An 18,991-nucleotide genomic window follows, 5' to 3' on the forward strand; every position below is an offset into this window, starting at 1 on the left:
AAATAAACAGAGAAAAGTCTAAATTACTCAATCAAATGGTTAAAATCCCTCTAACTTATACAATAATTATTTTTATTCCCACATCAAAATATCAAATGATATTTAAAAATAAAAGAAGTGTAAAATTCTGTAAAGAAAAACTGTTAATTTTTTATTGCGTCATTATTTATCCCACTTTTAAAAATTAAACCAAATTGGAAAACTTTATTTATGTATAATATAGAATATTCAATAAATTTCCAGTTTAGTTAATATCAATCAATTATTAATGAGTTATGAAAGTAAAAAATAGGTTCTTGTATTCATTTTAATAATTTTCTCCTTATTTCAACTTTAAATACCCCCCCCCCTCCGCCTCTTCTCATAGCTTTTAAAGACTAGTTTTTGGAATTTGGATCTACAGCATACATCAAAAAATGGGATAAATTAAACCTCAAATATGACCGGAGTCATTCATAGGAATTGATTCCTTAGATAATTATTATATACTGTAAAAAAAAATAAGTCCTAAACTTTATTTACCTTTAACAAAAACGGAAAAATAATCCGAAAGAAAAATATGTTAGTGCTATAGAGCATCAAGATTAGATAAGAAGTATTCTGTAATTTTTTGAAATCTCAGATTAGTTGAGCCTCCTAGGTGAAATGATTTCAGGGTCTCTGAAAGCAAATTGCATAGGACTATTGAATCAAATATGAAATTTTACAAGGGACATACCTTTTATTCAATCTCATTACACGAGTGTGAGAGTAAAAATTATGACGGAAGGTTAAAAATATTGGGTACAATATTTTTATATTTTGCATGGTCTTTTACTTCAATCCTATAGAAAATTTAAAGTAGGAGACTGAACAATTTTTACAAAATTAGCTATAGCTCCTGGTTTTTTTTATAGATGATATAAAAAATAATATATGATTAGATATCTAAAACTATACTCTATAAAGGTGCCTTATAAAAAATATTAAGATTTAATCAATTATTTTTAATTTTATTTATTGTAATTTTGTCCAAAAAGCCCCAATAGCAGGGTAGGGCAAGCCACTTCAAGTGGCTTCCTAAACCATTGGGTTATTTAGACCATAATAAATTGAAATGCATTTTTATTTATTAATAATAATACGTATAGAAAGATTTTATTATTTCATTGCTCAAAATATCATAATACTTATAATTTAAGCTAATTATATATAAAAATTGAAACTTAATTTTGGTTTATTTAATAAACATTTTGGACATAAAAAAATAAAGATCTTAAGGTGAGATTATGATTTCTTAGCATAAATCCTAAATACCACTCATAAAACAGCTATGAAATCGCCTTTTCAAGATTTTGAAATTTTTTTCATTTTTAACTGCCATAATTGACATGTATGGTTTAGCAAGCCCCGCTAGCTCTTAATTGACAGATTATGATTGAAATAATATCTAGATATAATAAATACTCATAAAACTTTCCCAAATTATAGAAGAGTGTTTAAATTTTGCTATATAATTTAATTTACATATAAATTATTATATATTTTAATAAAAATTAAAATTCTGTCATGTAAAAATCTTTAGAAAATTTCATCAAACTTTTATTTCTTAAATAAAATTTTTAATAATTAAATATTTCATAAGATTTTTTGTCTATAGATGTAAACTAATAAAAACTATAATAGGATAACATTATAACCTTCTGATATATTTAATTTTATATGAGATTAAGTGGTTTGCCAAGCCCCGGGGTTTACCTAACCCCAGTCTCCCCTATATTAATAAAAATAATAAATTTAATTATGCAAGAATTAAATATCTATTGGACAAAATATTAAGTCCAATTGATCAAAGAATTTATTTTGGAGCAAACATTGCGATCTAAACTATTCAATACCTCCAACCAAATAAATATGATGTTCATAAATGAAAGAAAAAATCGTTTATTTATAAAAGGAATATAGTTTGTTAAATTTTTATTCGTTACAAAATTTTTTAAAAATACCTTTGTTCGATATATAAAGAAAAATATAAATGCCTATATACTATACTAATTATATGAATTATAATAACTTAAATATATAAAATGAGTATTCGCCAATATCTTTGCCTGAGATTAGAAACGTCTATGTCTACCATTTTGAAGATTTTAATTTTATCGTTATAAGTTGATCCTTGGGAACACTAACCTAAATGTGTGCGCATAAACAAATTATAGATTTTTTCGTTATGAGTGTAAAATTTTGTAATAACCCTTTAATTTTCAAATTTTTTCCCCTTTCAAATTTTCTCAAATTAAAAATGATTCTTGATGAATAATTATAACCAATCCTTGTACATTTCGAATTGTTAGAAAAATTAAACACAAAAATCATGCTTACATTAAAGTCCACATATCCATCTCTAATTAGCAAGCGAACTCTGTTCAATATACCATCCTTAGAGTTTTCGCTCGAAGAAATATTCATATGTGATTGCCTTCCCGAGTTTCTAGAAAGGGTAGTCATGCAATAAAATGATTTATCTTTAGATAGTGTAGTTTCAGGAGTATAGTCGTCCTCAAATTCGAGATACTCGGATCTAAATCTTCCTGGCCTTGAAATATAGATATCATGAAGAATATTATCTTTTGTTCCATCATAAGGAAAAATTGACTTATTAGTAACTGATTCAAAGCACTGAACACCTTGATGAATTGTACCTTCCCACTCCACATTGTCAACATCTTTCAGAGATATAGTTTTGGTCGAGGTTGAAATATGTGTGAATTCTGAAGTCGAATTAAGAAAAAATATAAGTCTGGTATAAATTTTTTAAAATAAACTTATATCTGTCGTAGAAAATTTGTTCCGTAAAATTACTATGTCTAACATGCACTTTCCTTGGGTTTTTTCTATTTTATCAGTTTTATCTTTAATTAGAAATATATATAATCTTATTATAAAATATATAAAACAATAGAATTTACCAATAATGAAATACTCCCTTGTTGGGGGCTTGAAGGTTTTACCAGATTTCATGATAATAATACATTGCCGCCGTTTATAATAACTAGGATTGCGACTAAAATTATTGCCTGCATGATGATTACCGTGGTTATGATTTTGGTCATAGCCATAACCTGGGACCTGATCAGAATGAGAAACATTACCTCCTACAATAAATATATATTTTAAAAAAGGATTAATACTCAAATATAAACTTAAGTGTCCTCTATGGCGAGAATTAATAGAATCGCGTGGAAATGCTCTCGATATGAATACTAATAATGCAATGCTTAAAAGTTTTAATAACATATTTATTTGAATAAAAATATAGTATAAGTTAATTTAATATAGTGAAAAAATAATAATATTTATTTTATTATTCTAAGAGTTTGATATATATACAAGGTTTTATTTGATTAGCAAGTCATCAATTTGAAATTATTTACTTTAAAGGATAAATTTAAAGGAAAAATGACGTCTTCAATAATTAAATATTATTTTTTGTGCGTTGCAATATATTATATTTAACATCCTTCCTAAAAAATTCGTCATCAAAAATGTGCTGAATATGATTTTACATAAAATTTCAATTTCTCTGGCTCATATCCAATATATACCCATTTTATCGTAAATTAAAGACAATTTTATATATCGCTTCTTGATTATTATATGGTTTCTACCTCTACTCAGATCAAAAAAAATCATGCTCTCTGGTGGAATCTATAAGATACACTTAAACTAAGACAAATCTATTTATAGATTTTATTATATCATATAACCTTTTTGAAAATGCGGAAGAGTTTTTTTTAGAAAAGTAGAGATAAACTTTGTAGTCAATTTTAATGGAATAAGAGTCAGAAAGGTTTTAGATTCTGTTTCCATCGGTAATAAATTAATAAACAGCTAAAAAAAATAATTATTAAACCTTCTCAAAAATATTTATTTGTAGATGGATTTTGTAAAAACATAAAAAAATTGTAAACACAAAAAACATCAACTCCCCCCCCCCCTTGGCTACGCTTATGATTTCTTTGCATGAGAAAAATATCCTCCCCAATCTTGAATTGATATCAATTATGAATAAATAATTTTACAATTTTGAAAACATTAAATTTAAAGCAGCACATTAATTTTATACTAAAAAAAACAATCATTAAATTAATAAACATTTATAAGAATCCAACGGAAATAGTTTATGTTTAATGTTTAAATAAAAATTAAAACCCATATATTACTGTAAAGTGTGTTCATACGATAAATAATAAAATTTCTTTGTCACATTAATTTTTTAATTAGAAAATGTTTTTAAAAAATTTGGGGGAGGGGCGATATAAAGCCATCGAGCTAATACATAAACGCATTTATCAAATAATATTCCCTGACCGGTTATCTCTTCTAAAATATTTTCCCATTTAGTGACACCAATCCCCCTCTAATTTATTTATCATTAGAAATGATAAACTCGGCTTATCCTGACAAACAGGGATTTTAAGGGTGCGCGCGTTATTTATTGACAATGTCCTTTTGAGATTAGTAAACACAATATAGCTCTACTATATTTATTAAAACGTGTATATTTATATGTATTATAAAAAAGTTATTTTTAATTGTATAAATAAGTTGTATTTATTATATTATATAGATATATAGTGGATATTACTATATTCTATGTCACACTAGAAGTCGGCAATGGACGGGTTAAAAAATTTTAAAAATGGCAGTGTGGGTTAGGGATTAAAATATTTTTAAAAGAACAAAAGGGAAGGATTATTTTGATATAATATATACATTTTTTATTTAAAAGCCTTTTATAAGTTTAACTAAAAATACGCTAAAATAAAATAAACAGAGAAAAGTGCTAAATTACTCAATCAAATGGTTAAAGCCCCTCTAACTTATACAATAATTATTTTTTATTTTACATCAAAAATTCAAATGATATTTAAAAATAAAAGAAGTATAAAATTTTGTAAATAAAAACTGATAATTATTTATTGCGACATTATTTATCCCACTTTTAAAAATTAACCTAAATTGGAAAACTTTATTTAGATATAATATAGAATATTCAATAAATTTCCAGTTTAATAATGTTAATATCAATTATTAATGAGTTATGAAAGTCAAAAATATCTTGTATTTATTTTGATAATTTTCTCCTTATTTTAACTTTAAATACCCTCCTCTCTCATCAAAGTTTTTGAATACTTTAATTTTTGAAATTTAGATCTACTGCAGCATATATCAAAAAATGGTTAAATGGGATAATTATAACTTCAAATATGACCGGGGCCATTCATAAGAATTGATTCTTTAGATTATTCATTATATACAGTAAAAAAAATAATAGTCTTTTAAACTTTTACATAAATGGGAAAATAAAAGCTATTACAAATTTCCAAAAGAAAAATATGTTAATGCTGTAGAGCACCAAGATTAGATAAAAAGAAATTGGGATTTATAATTTTTTTTGAAATTTCAGATTAGTTACCTCATAAGTGAAATAAATGATTTAAGGGTCTCTTAAAGCATGTCTAGGACTTTTGAATTTTGTCAAGGGAAAACTTCTGACAAATATAAAGTTTTACAAGGAACATTCCTTTTATTCAATCTCATTTCACGAATGTGAGAATAAAAATTATGACGGAAGGATAAAAATATTTGGTATAATATTTTGTATGGTCTATTTACCTCAATCCTATAGAAAACTTTAAGTATATTAATAAAAATGTTAATAATTTAATTATGTATGAATTAAGTATCTATTGGAAAAAATATTAAGTCCAATTGATCAAAGAATTTATTTTTGGAACAAACACTGCGATCTAAACCTACTCGATACCTCTAAAGCAAATAAATATGATATTCACAAATGAAAGAAAAAATCTTTTATTTATAAAAAGAAATGATTCTTGATGGAGGATTATAACCAATCTTTGTATATTTCAAATCCGTAAAATTAAAAATTAAAGTTATGCTTACATTAAAGTTCACATATCCATCTCTAATTAACAAGCGAACTCTGTTCGATATACCATCCTTAGATTTATCGCTCGAAGAAATATTCATATGTGATTGCCTTCTCGAGATTCTAGAAGAAAAATATAGGCTAGTCATGCAATAAAATGATTTATCTTTAGATGAAGTAGTTTCAGGAGTATCGTCCTCAAATTAGAGGTTCTCGGATCTAAATCTTTCTGTCCTTGAAATATCGATATCACGAGGAACATTATCATCTGTACCACCGTAAGGGAAAATTAGCTTATTAGTAACTGATTCAAAGCACTGAACACCTTGATGAACTTTGCCTTCCCCCTCTACATTGTCAACATCTTTAAGGGATATAGTTTTGTTCGAGGATGAAATATGTGTGAATTCTGAGGTGGAATTTAAAAAAAATATAAGTCTGGTTTAAATTTTTTCAAATAAACCTATATCTGTCGTAGAAGATTTGTCCCGAAAAATTACTATATCTAACATGCACCTTCCTGGGTTTTTTCTATTTTATCAGTGTTATCTTTAATTAGAAATATATATAATCTTATTATAAAATATACAAAACAATTTACCAATTATCATATAATTCCTTCTTGGTGGCTCGAAGGTTTTACCAGATTTCATGATAATAATGCATGGATCATAATGATGCCGCCGTCTATGAAATATAAGATTGTGATTAAAATGATGATTACCATGGTGATGATGGTTACTATGGTGATGATTATGTCCATAGCCATAACCAGGGGCCTGATCAGAATGAGAACCATGACCTCCTAACATAAATATATATTTAAAAAAAGGATTAGTACTCAAATACAAACCTAAGTGTCCTCTATGGCGAGAATTCTTAGAATCGCGTGAACCATGCCTAAATGATATCGATAAGAATACTAATGATGCAATGCTTAGAAGCCTTAATAACATATTTATTTGAATGAAAATAAAATACTGTAAATTTAAGTCAGAAAAAAAATTGTAATTATATTATTCTAAGAGTTTGTTATATCGTTGGTCTAGAATTGGAGTGCTCCACTCGACATTTTCAAAATTTTTGATTTAGAAGTGGATAATAACTTATTTATTCCTAATATATATAAAAATAAAAACTAGATTAAAAAATATTAATTTTTGCCAAAGTTATAGCTCTGTCAATTTTGCTCTATTTGCATATAACGATGTAATTTTTGCTTCATATGCATGCCCTATCATATTATCTTATTTAATCACGTGTTTTATTTCCCTCCTTTTTTAATTTTTTGCTTTCCATATTGAATCGTATAATTTTCATTACATTTCTATTCCTATTTTAATGTCGAGGTATATTATTACATATTGTAAATTAAATATTTGAATTATTATGTATTAGTTTGTTAATATAATAAATTTCATTTTTTTTATTTAATCAAAGCTGGCAATTTTTGATAATTTTGGATATCTATTTTTATTTAACCAGTCTAATGGATTTGTATTATTGCAAATTGTGGCTTCATCCACATATTTGCTTATTTCTAAGTTATTATTGTTGTGACTAGGTTTAACCTGATATATTTTATAAAACCCTTAATTTCTAGTTTTAAATAAACATGGAAAAAAAATCATGAAGCATTATCATAAAAACAGGGCTAAGAACCAACTCTCAAAATTTTACTGAATCTAAATTCTTTTTTTAAACTAGAAATTTATTAGATGATGTAAATATAAAATTTATTTATTTAATCAAAATAATCTCTGGCAATTTTTGATAATTTTGGATATCTATTTTTATTTAATTTCCACCAGTCTAATGGATTTGTATTATTACAAATTGTGGCTTCATCCACATATTTGTTTATTTCTAAGTTATTATTGTTGTGACTAGGTTTAACCTGATATATTTTATAAAACCCTTAATTTCTAGTTTTAAATAAACATGGAAAAAAAATCATGAAGCATTACCATAAAAACAGAGCTAAGAACCAACTCTCAAAATTTTACTGAATCCAAATTCTTTTTTTAAACTAGGAATTTATTAGGTGATGTAAATATAAAATTTATTTATTTAATCAAAATAATCTTTGGCAATTTTTGATAATTTTGGATATCTATTTTATCAATGTTAGAGTTCATGCCCAGAGTTGATAGAGAATATATGGAAAATATTATTAATTAAATATTAATTAAATATTAGATTTATTTTATATCCATTTTTATTAATTGTAAGAATAAATTAGAAAATAAATAAAGATATATTGTTGATTTATTTATTAAATTTAAAAAAATGTAAATGGAAGCATTTATAACATTTAAAAAAAATCATAAAGTGTTAATTTGCTTCACTTGCATTTTGATTTTATCAAATAAATTTTATATTTAAATTTTTTGATTAAAAATTTTTTAGGCTATAATTAATTAACAATATAATAAATTATCTCTGAAATTTTGAATTAAATTGAGCAATAATTTTTTCCTATATTTGATTTTAAACTTTAATGTTGATTTTCTCATTTTAAACTTTTGCGCAAATGGAGCACTCCAATTCTAGACCGACGATATATGAATATATATGCAATATAAAGGTTTTATTTGATTAGCATTTCATCAAGAAATTATTTACTTTAAAGGATAAATTTAAAGGAAGGCAAAATGACGTTTTTGCTAAATAAATATTATTATTTGTGCATTGCAATATATATATATAACATCCTCCCTATAAAATACGTCAATTGAAGGTAAACAAAAATGTGCTTTACATACTATTTCTGAATTTCTTTGGCTCCTCTCCAATGTTTACGGAAATAATTTTATATATCGCTTCTTGATTATTATATAATTCTACCTCTACTCAAACCATGCTCTCCCGCAGAAACTATAAGATATTTAGATATTTTTTTAAATTTTAGATATACTTAAACTATGAATAATCCATTTATTGATTTTATTATATCATATAACTTTTTTGAAAATGCAAAAGAGTATATTTTTAGAAAAGTAGAGATAGAACCTTGTAGTCATTTTAATAGAATAAGAGTGAGAAAGGGTATGTTAGGTTCGGTTTCCATCCGTAAAGAATTAACAAATAGCTAAATCATTATTAAACCTTATATTTCAAAAATATTTGTTTGTAGATGGATTTTGTAGAACCCTATATAAGATGTTAAACACTGAAAAAACATCAGCCCCCCCCCCCTATTATATTTGATATTATAGTTCTAAAATGGTTCTTTTTTAGCCAGAAATATGATTTTTTGAATTTTTTTTGCCCTATTTTACATTTGACGCATTTTATATAAAAAAATCACCTACATAACCATATAATAATTAAATATAAAAATTTAAAGAAAACATTGAGAAAATCTAAAATAAAATTCCAAAACAAAATAATATATTTTTTTTTGCATATTAAAATATTTACATTTATATAGTTTATTTATTGATATGATGTCATTTTTCTATCTAATTAGAATTAAAAAAAGGCATTTTGTGTTTCTAAAACACTCACTTTGTCTCTGAAAAAAATATTATTTAGGGGAGACTAGGACTAGTTGGCACAATTTATGTCAAAATCACTAAAGCTGAAAATAATGATCGTATATGATCTTGCAATAAGCCAATCGATACGTTAAACACGTATACCTATAAATATACACTGTTATTTTTTTTAAAAATATTTAATTATTTTCATGTTTTAGAAAAAATGATTTTTTAACCTAGTAGCCCCAAACCCTTGGTTAGGTCATCAATGATAGCAAACTAGATACCCAATTATTTATTTCTAAGCAGGCAAGATAGAAAGTAAACATAAACAACTATTTTTAGAATAATAACAATCATTTTTGGTATTAAATTGAATAGATTTTATGAAATTGTATCCCATATGCAAGGGAAGGAGTATAGTATACAACTACTATTTTTCAAACATTGGTATAAAGATATATTAATAAGCTTTTACAATGTTCAAAAATATTATTAAACAAAAATTAAAAAATATATATGTCATCTGGAGCAATTACTATAAATATTTGGTTTATAATGAATTATCTTTGCTATAATTGCATCTTCATGATGTAAAAACATATGATGCATGTTGATAATAACGTTATTGAGAATAATATTTTAAATCATTTATGTAAAATGACTTATTTAAATATATTTTAAATATATTTTAAATACTTATTAACAGTGCTTTTTTTGAGGAAAAGTAACGCCATTAGTTAAATGCGTTTCTTTTTTTGAGGGTTATATTTTTTCCCTAAAAAATATGGATATAAATATTTTATTTTATTATAAAAAGTTAAAATATTGTTATGTATGATGAAAAAAAAAGGAAAGATTTGTTTAAAAAAATGGTGTAGAGAAGTGAAAATAACAGGGAAATTCATAAATCATTTTTAAAAAGACAAAAGAATTATCAAAAATGAGAAGAAAAATAAATTGAGAAAAGATAGTAAGAAAAATAAAGTAAAGAAATCGCAAAAAAATAAAATAAGAAGGAATAATAAAATAAAATTTAGGAAATTATAAAAATATTTTAAAAAGTAACGATTTTCCTTTTTTGATAGACTTTTCTTTTTTTGATCGACACTTTTCTCTTTTAAATTGGACCTTTTCTTTTTTTGTTTGACACTTCCCTTTTTTGATTGAACCTTTTCCTTTTTTGATCGGAGTTTTTCCTTTTATTATTGAAACTTTTCCTTTTTTAATTGTAATTTTTTCTTTTTTGAATGGGAAACCCTCTATTATCAGCACAGCTCTAATAAAAATGGCACACCCTTGTTTAAGGTTTATAGAAGCAGGTCTTAATAATTTAATAGAAGCTTATAGACTAAAAAAAGTTTAATCAAGAGGTAATGATAATTTTTTTACTTCGTTTAAGGAGTGTTAATTTAAAAAATTTCTGCCATACTGTATTCTTCCGTAACATTAATAAAAATGTTAAAATATAATTTAGAATAATCCTTTATTTACATTATTACAATGTGATCTCCCATTTAAAATGCAAAGATTTCCTGATAAACTTAAAACAATATATCGCTTCCTGATAATAAGATAATTCCATCTCCACTTTTTTGTAATTTCAGGAGAGCAATTTTAATCATTAAGTTTCTAATGATTTCATTACGATTGTTATATATTGACTACAATTTGAACTTTAATATTATGGATTTTTTTTATGTAAATAAAATTTTATAATTATAAAAAATCGATTTATTTAAAAAAGTAGTTTTTGACAAAAATTGGATTTGAATAACCTAATTCTCAGACGTAGATATATAGAACACTATAATACTCAACCGGCGATTTGAAAAAATTAACATAATTAGGGTAGAAGAACTCAAAAATAAAAATAGGGCATAAAATTTAATATGAGTGGATTAGTAGGGGTTTTTTTCACTGTTAATTTAATATTAAATGACCCTCAAATATATTTTGTATAGGGATAAATTTATACAAATCTAAAATGGCTGTCTATGTTAATGAAAGCGGAATACGTGGCAAATACTTTTCAATCCCACACATAGAAGTTGCGATATTATATGCCCTCAATTTGATAACAATATCGGGTATCTATCCCTTAATCAATATCCTAAACCAATAGGAATTGTATAATTTTAAATTAGAGCTTTCAGTCAGAAAGTATAAAATAGATAAGTTAAAAAATGTACCATGCTAGCTGGCTTATCGTTAATTTTTGTCTTACTCATGCTAAATATTCTGAAATCAATGTAAAGGACTGATTAGTATTCTAAAACTAAGTTATATACTATATATTAGAGACTTGCAGATATACCATTTGCATAGCTTTACCTGGCCCGGATTTGAAATAAATTCGACCCGGTCTGGGCCGGATTTTATATATGCCCGGTTCGGATTTTTTTAAAAAAAATTATATTTATTTTAATTTTTATAGATAATAATGGAGATGTAAAATATCGGCCCGGCCCGGGAATTTAAAAGTTTTTTTAGGTCTGCAAGTCTCTGATATATATAACTCATTTCTTTATGCATTTATATTTATTAATTTGTAAGTAATTAATACGAAGTCTGAAAAGTTAGCATTATTTATTTTAAAATAGCATTTTTAATAAATTATTACATGATTGAATAATATAAAGTAAACATTAATATTACATTAGCATTATAAATTTTTAATAAAAAATATCATTTTAAATATGTGAAGAAGTATAGAGATTTAATACGATTAGTAAGGCGATCTTCCGTAAAGAGGTTTGTTAGCTGTATAAGGCCATTGAGTATTACACTGTATGCACAAAGCGTTTTCTTTGATGGGATATATAGGAGATGGTAGTGTAGGAAACATATTAAAATTGGTAAAAGTGTTTTCTTTGATGGGGTATATTGGAGGTGGTAGTGTAGGAAACATATTATAATTGGTCAAAGTGTTTTGAAAAGTGGTCGGCAATTTTGCCATATTATATCTTTCCCCAGCTCCAATCTCGTTGTACATTTCTCCAAGCCTTCTTCTCCTCATCGGAATTGGATCACTTAGGGATGATTTAATGTTATTATCTCCAGAGACTATAAACCTAAAAAAAACAATTATAAATATAAGGGAAAAAATATAATTATTAGAAATTTTTTTTGGAGGCAACATGCCTGCAGTAGGGACACTAAGGGGAAGGGGGCACAAGGGTTCCTAGAGTCACCTGAAAATTTTGTTCTTTATAAAAAAAGCCATGATTTTTTAAAATATGTATTTTTTATTTTATAGCGAATAATAGAAATTCAAAATATTTGGTTTTAAAAAATACGGCCCGGTTCGGGTATTTTTGGGCATGCCGGGTATATTTAAAAAAATTAAAATACGGCTCAACCCATATACCAGGGCTGGGATTAGGGCCAGGCCTACGGGTTTCTGATGGTAGCTAAAAAAAATTCAGGTAATACCAAAAAATAATTTTGAGTTCACTGAAATTGTAAAGGCTAGATATGCCACTGTCTACCTATCAATATTATTTACCCACACTCTAAAGACCTTATCCCTGAAAGATATGCGATTACCATTATTCTCTCTCCTCGAATTCATGGAGAGACTGGATTTTTAGGTTATAATCTAATTCCTCTTTGATCCATTTTAGGGGTTTAAAAAATTTGTAGGACCGGGCATCATATAACTTAAAGGATCTTGGGAGCACTTAGATTTTCTTCTAGGATACTGAATTCGCCATAAAGATTCATATTATCCCATAGTAAATATTTATAACACAATATATAATTTTTACTCTGTAAATTTTTTATAATGCTCTAATTTTTCAAAAATATATGAAGTAATAAAACATACACAAATTTTAAAATTTGATATGCCCATTGTTGATTACAGCCATATATATTTAAAATACCAGTAGTTTCGATTTCCGATTCTATTGTTTTTTTTTGCCTTTTAGGGTTCGCATGAACCCTTGTCTATTTTAAAACATAACACATTATGTAAAACGATTAATAGGGAAGGTGAGGGAGAGGGGTAATTTGAGGGTAATAATTTGATCACAATTTAATTTAAACTATCAGAGATAGAACTCTATATATTTATGAATTAGTATCAAAAGAATATGAAAAAATATACCAATTCGCTTTCAATAACATTTCTCTATAGGTGCTATTCCTTTCGAACCAATCTCGTGTCATGCTTGTTATGTTCATCAAATCCTTTCGCTCCATATAGTGAAATCTTATGCATCTCATAATATCATTAACATATGTTAATCTTTCTGGCTTGTGTTTCAACCAATTCATTGCCGCTCTAAAAATTTCATACTCACTCTTTGCTATTATATTATCATTGGATAAAATCGAGATAACTTTATCGATATCAAATTCTAGGAAATCATTCCCGAATTGTAAATTAGTCGTGCACATTTGTGGCTGTGTTTGGGGCATTATACTAGGGATCGGAGGAAATTGCGGGAATGTGATTGGTGGTATATTTTGAGAATAATTAAAGGTTTGAATGGGAGTTAGTGCAGGAATAAGCGTTTTGGGAGCCATGATTTGAGGAAGTGGGGTAACGGGTGCTGGCAAATTTAAAAAGTTGTTCACCATGGAAAATTGCTGATAATTATTTTTTGGAATATTTAAATCAGGAAGCGGCATATTGAAATCAACAATGGGCATACTTGTTGACATATAATCAGCAATGGGCATACTTGTTTGCATATTAGAATTGGCATTTGGCAGGGGTCCTAACAGTTTCATTAATTCTGCTTCAGCTAATGCCGATGTTTCAAAGCCTCTTGGAGACAATTGGTCACTAATTTTTGGCTCCTGATTTATTTTTGCCTTATGTCCATAAGGTTCCTTGAAATAGGATTTTTCTATAAATCCTATTAATTGCGTCATCTTTAAAATAACAGCGGAATGATATAAGGCACTAGCATCTCTAGGTTCAACTTCTAAACTATTAGTGTACATAAATTTCAATAGTTTGTGAAAAGTTGAGGCACTGATATCGTAAGATTTGGGCAACATGATCTCGGTCGCGTGAGGGGATTTCGAAAAAATATCCGAAAAATAATAACTGTGACAAGAGAGTATCATCTTATGCGCACGAAATGCGACTCCGCCGGTGATAACGGTAACATCAGAAAATATTGCCCGTCCCTGATCCCACAAAAATTGTAAGAAATGCAAAAAATTTGAACCACGCACCAATGGCTTCCATAAAAATTCAGGAGAATAATATTCGGTTCCCCAAGCTACGGGAGGTGCGGGTGGTTTACCATCTGTAGTTTTGATAGCAATATCGCCCGCATGAGGCACTTCAATCTTTGTTTGAGGTTTGTCCTTTTCTCTAAACTCTTTACATTTGTAAAGAATATCATCGCATTCCAGTTTTTCGCAGGCTTTCTCTATGTCGTTTACATTGTCCTTGTCGATTTCAAATTTTTGGGTGTAGAAAAACTTTAAAATATTTTTGAATACAGCGGGTTGAATATTAAATTCGTCGGGGACTTTTATTTCCCTCAGCCCTTTCTTCTCGTGTATGAGCTTCCAAAAGTAATTGCTAATTTGGTAGAGAGAGATTATGTAAAATTAAACAATGTTAATAATTTATATACCTGGCGAATTGCAAAATTATTTTATGGGCACCGATTTTTTCATCCTTTATAGTAATCGTCACGTCAGGGTTTAATATCTGCCCATTGTTCCATTCAAGTTCACTGTATTGAGTTATGACTGAAGGTCTGCTAAATGGGTCCCATTTGGACATTTTGATTTAGTGTCGAAATTCTTAATATGCTAAAACATTTATTAATAAAAAAAATAAATAATATTGATAATTATTTAACGAGCTTAATATTACGTTGTCATAATAATATGTTTACGCTATTTATTTTTGCATGAAATGAATAAATGACGTTCCTCTACGAATATCACTTTTGCAACATTACTATCTGAAGTTATATGCACTTACATGAACCACTTTACGAATATAATTTTATTCTTGTGATATTGATTCTAAATTAACTAAGGCCTAGTATACAGTAACAGAGATATCGCTCGAAAATAGATCAATGTCGCGTGACTTACAAAATATAATACTTTTAAATTAAACAACCATGGGACATAGCGGTTACTATATGATGCCTAATGCTATGTACCAAACGATTTAATCGCATGAATTTATTAAATACATGACTTTTAATTGATGCGCTTTACATAATCAGCTGTACAATATTTAATTCCAACGAATAATATTGTTGTAAGGCAAATTAAACTTATATCTACTTATTGATAATATTGCCTTGAGTAGTAAAAATTATTTACTCTAAATGATTATACATAAATAATGTATGTAATAAAAAATATAATATATTAAAATGATAAACTTATGCCTCGTTTACAATAGGTGTAAAATACCCCTAAATCCTCTAACTTGTGCTTAATTCATCGCTAAACGATAGCTTATGGGATAATTTAATATAATATTTTTTTTCGACCTTATAAAACAAAGACTTGCATCTTTTCATACTAAAATTATGCGCAATAAATTCTTGTGATATAAGACACGAATTATACGATCTCCATTCTTTTTGAACAAGTTATTTCTAATACGAATAATAAATAATTCAATTTTTTGAGATATTTAAGTTGGCACAAATAATACTGATATAAATAAAGGAATATATTCTGTCTGAAATGAGTAAATTTTTGAGGGTTCGGTTTAGGTTCAGTAAATAATAATGGTTTTGTTTAAAAAATGCTTATTTTTTTTCATCCCTAGATTGCTCTACTAAATATAATATATTTGTCTTTGAAATTATATGTTAAATTTATTAACCGAATTTTTTAAATAATTATTTATAAGAAATCGTTATTGCATGATAAAAATTTTTAAAAAAAACTCTTATAGTGCGCACAAATTGTGCGTTTTCCTTTTTGCCGTCTGTTTTTAATTTTAAAAAATGTAACGCATCCCTTGTTTAAATTGAGGGTGCCTTCTTATTAGTATCGTCGATTCAAAATCTTAATTAACGCTATGTTATCACAAATTTGGGTGAATTAAATGGTTACGAAATCACCGCTGATACTTCATAGCGTTACGCTTACATCTCACAACTATCTTGAATATCTAAAAACTATAAGGTCAACGCCAACTGATCGGTTAGTTCGGTAGACTATGGCTACTTTAGAAAGAGAGCTAATTGGCCCAAATATTAATTGACAAAATAGGGGGAACAGAAAACATGTTGGATAATTTGTTTATGAATATATTAAAGATAAAAGAAGTAGCTTGAGAGATTTAAGTGAAATATTATAGATTTTTAAAGGACAAGTTTAAATATCCTATAAATATGTAATCGGCTCGAAGAGATAAGGAGGTGGGGGATTTATTAAATATCATTTTTAGCTGATAAATAAAATTCCTACTTTCCCCACACCCCTCTCCCCAAAAATTTAATACAATAATTTATTATATTATAAATAATATTTTCAGAAAATAAATTAATAATTTTTTTAAACGAATGACTAAATTTAATATAAATTTTTGAAAAAATTTCAATAAAATTTAAGGTAAAAATAACAAACAAAGCCTCCCCCCCCCCTACCTCCTCTCATACGAAAATCTTCAATAGAATGTTGAATGCCATGCAATTGAAAATTGGGTTCATATTATGAATACAAGGTAGATACATTTTTTAAAAACCATGTAATGCATATTACACTTCAACTATGAGGTTTAATATAATTATAAGAGTAGCCAGGAGAGAAGGGGCAAGAGAAAATTACCCCGTATCGATATTTATTTACCAATTTTCAATAACATTTCAAGTTAATAAAATCCCCTCCCCACCGCTTTCTGCCCAAAAAAATGTATACAATATATAATAATAAAGAAAAATTTGTAAGAAAAATTAGTAAAAGTTAATAACTCTTTCAAATCCTGACAACAATTTATTTGCAGAAGAAAAAAAAGAAATTTTATATAAAAAAGTGAAAACCCAAAATTATTTTAATATAGCCAAAGGCCTAAAAGTTGACGGAAAGATCTCCAATAAAATTCATTAGGAAAAAATTCATCTAATAGTGCCCCCCCCCAGTGAATTTCTGGGTATGCCTATGAATATAATGTTTAAATTAAACCCATTTCACATAGAAAAAAATAAATTCAATCCTATTTGGCAGTAACGAGGCATCAAGTTTACTACTATGAAAGCAATGAAAAACATTTTTATTTTTTAACCCACAAATTCGTTTTTGTTTTTGAGTAAAATTTCGATTAATATTTTGCTCATCGAATATATCATCTTTTCAATCCAATTTTTGCCAAATAATTTTAATTGAATCATTGACTACATATAAGAGATTGTTTATTCATGCCGTTAAATTGCTTTCAGAAAATTATTCATATCCGAAAATCCTTTATCATTTTAAATATATTATCCTTTGGGAATTATAGACATGACCAACAATATAGAGAATTAAAAAAATCCCATCCAGTGAAATATTCATATTTTCCATATTTATCGATAGAAAAATTGAATTATTATTTTAGAAATATACATTATATTTTATTATTATATAAAATTGTTAGTTGTAAAAAATATATATCATATGAAAAATAAATGCATTATACATGGCAATTGTTGAGTGGAATGACTGGATGGTTATTCCGAGAACACTCCGATAAATTGTCTTCCGTAATTATCGAGGTCATCCGAGAATGACTGCTATGAAATCAATTTTTCGATTATATTTTGGTGGTCGGGTTGTGACCGTGAAATAGAGCTGTGTGTCAATGTTTGTGCTGGTTGCCATTCTCAGAGGCCCTAAATTGCTTAAGGGCCTTTGTTCTCGGAACGTATGTTAGAAACTATGGGAAAGATTGCATATAGATTTAGCAGACCCTATGGATCAATCAAAAAATATTCTTCATATTAAGACAATACCTTATAACCTTAAGACAATAGACCAAGTTGAAAGAATGATTGGCACATTCAAAGAAAGAAATAGAGCTACCTGAGACTGTGCAAATTCTGAAAATTTTTGAAGGGATGTTTTGAAGACATGTCGTATGAGTAAACAAAGTATAAGTGATAGAAGTCTAAGATGATTTTAGGTAGGAAGACAAAAACCAGTTTTGATTGGTTAATTACGGATACCAGTAATGAAATAGAAAAGTTGCAAAATTCACAAAAAATGAATCACGATTTAAAATCTAAGGTATGTGATTCAAAAATTTGCAACCGGTTTACAAAACGAAAGTACGTTAGGCTGGTATAAGGGATTAAGTCAAAAATTTCACATTATTTATATATTGTTGATTATGCAGATAGAACTATTTGGTATGTTGCAGTTACGGGAACAAGTGGTGCAACTTAGAGACAAAACAAACTAATGATTAAATTCAAATATCGTGCAATGTTCTTCAAGAAATCGCAAAGAACTAAATCGATTTATCAAAAATAATTTTAAAAAATTTAGGAAAAATATAATTTATATTATTATTATTTTAGAAATATACAATCTATTTTATTATCATGTAAAATCTTTTAATTTGAAATATATATATATCTTGTGAAAAATA

At 26.9% G+C, this 18,991-nt stretch overlaps 1 protein-coding gene across 1 annotated transcript; it reads right to left on the minus strand.

Annotated features, from left to right (window-relative positions):
• Window positions 1-12,145: 12,145 nt before the first annotated feature.
• Window positions 12,146-15,172, minus strand: LOC135927048 (uncharacterized). The gene is made up of 3 exons (XM_065462985.1): window positions 15,021-15,172; window positions 13,529-14,965; window positions 12,146-12,491 (listed from the first exon to the last, which is right to left on the minus strand). The coding sequence occupies exons 1-3, from the start codon at window positions 15,170-15,172 to the stop codon at window positions 12,146-12,148; spliced, it is 1,935 nt and encodes a 644-aa protein (XP_065319057.1).
• Window positions 15,173-18,991: the final 3,819 nt, after the last annotated feature.

The sequence above is a fragment of the Gordionus sp. m RMFG-2023 genome, chromosome 3 (genome assembly GCF_954871325.1).
Source record: "Gordionus sp. m RMFG-2023 chromosome 3, tfGorSpeb1-WG-v2, whole genome shotgun sequence".
Lineage (NCBI taxonomy): Eukaryota > Metazoa > Nematomorpha > Gordioida > Chordodea > Parachordodidae > Gordionus > Gordionus sp. m RMFG-2023.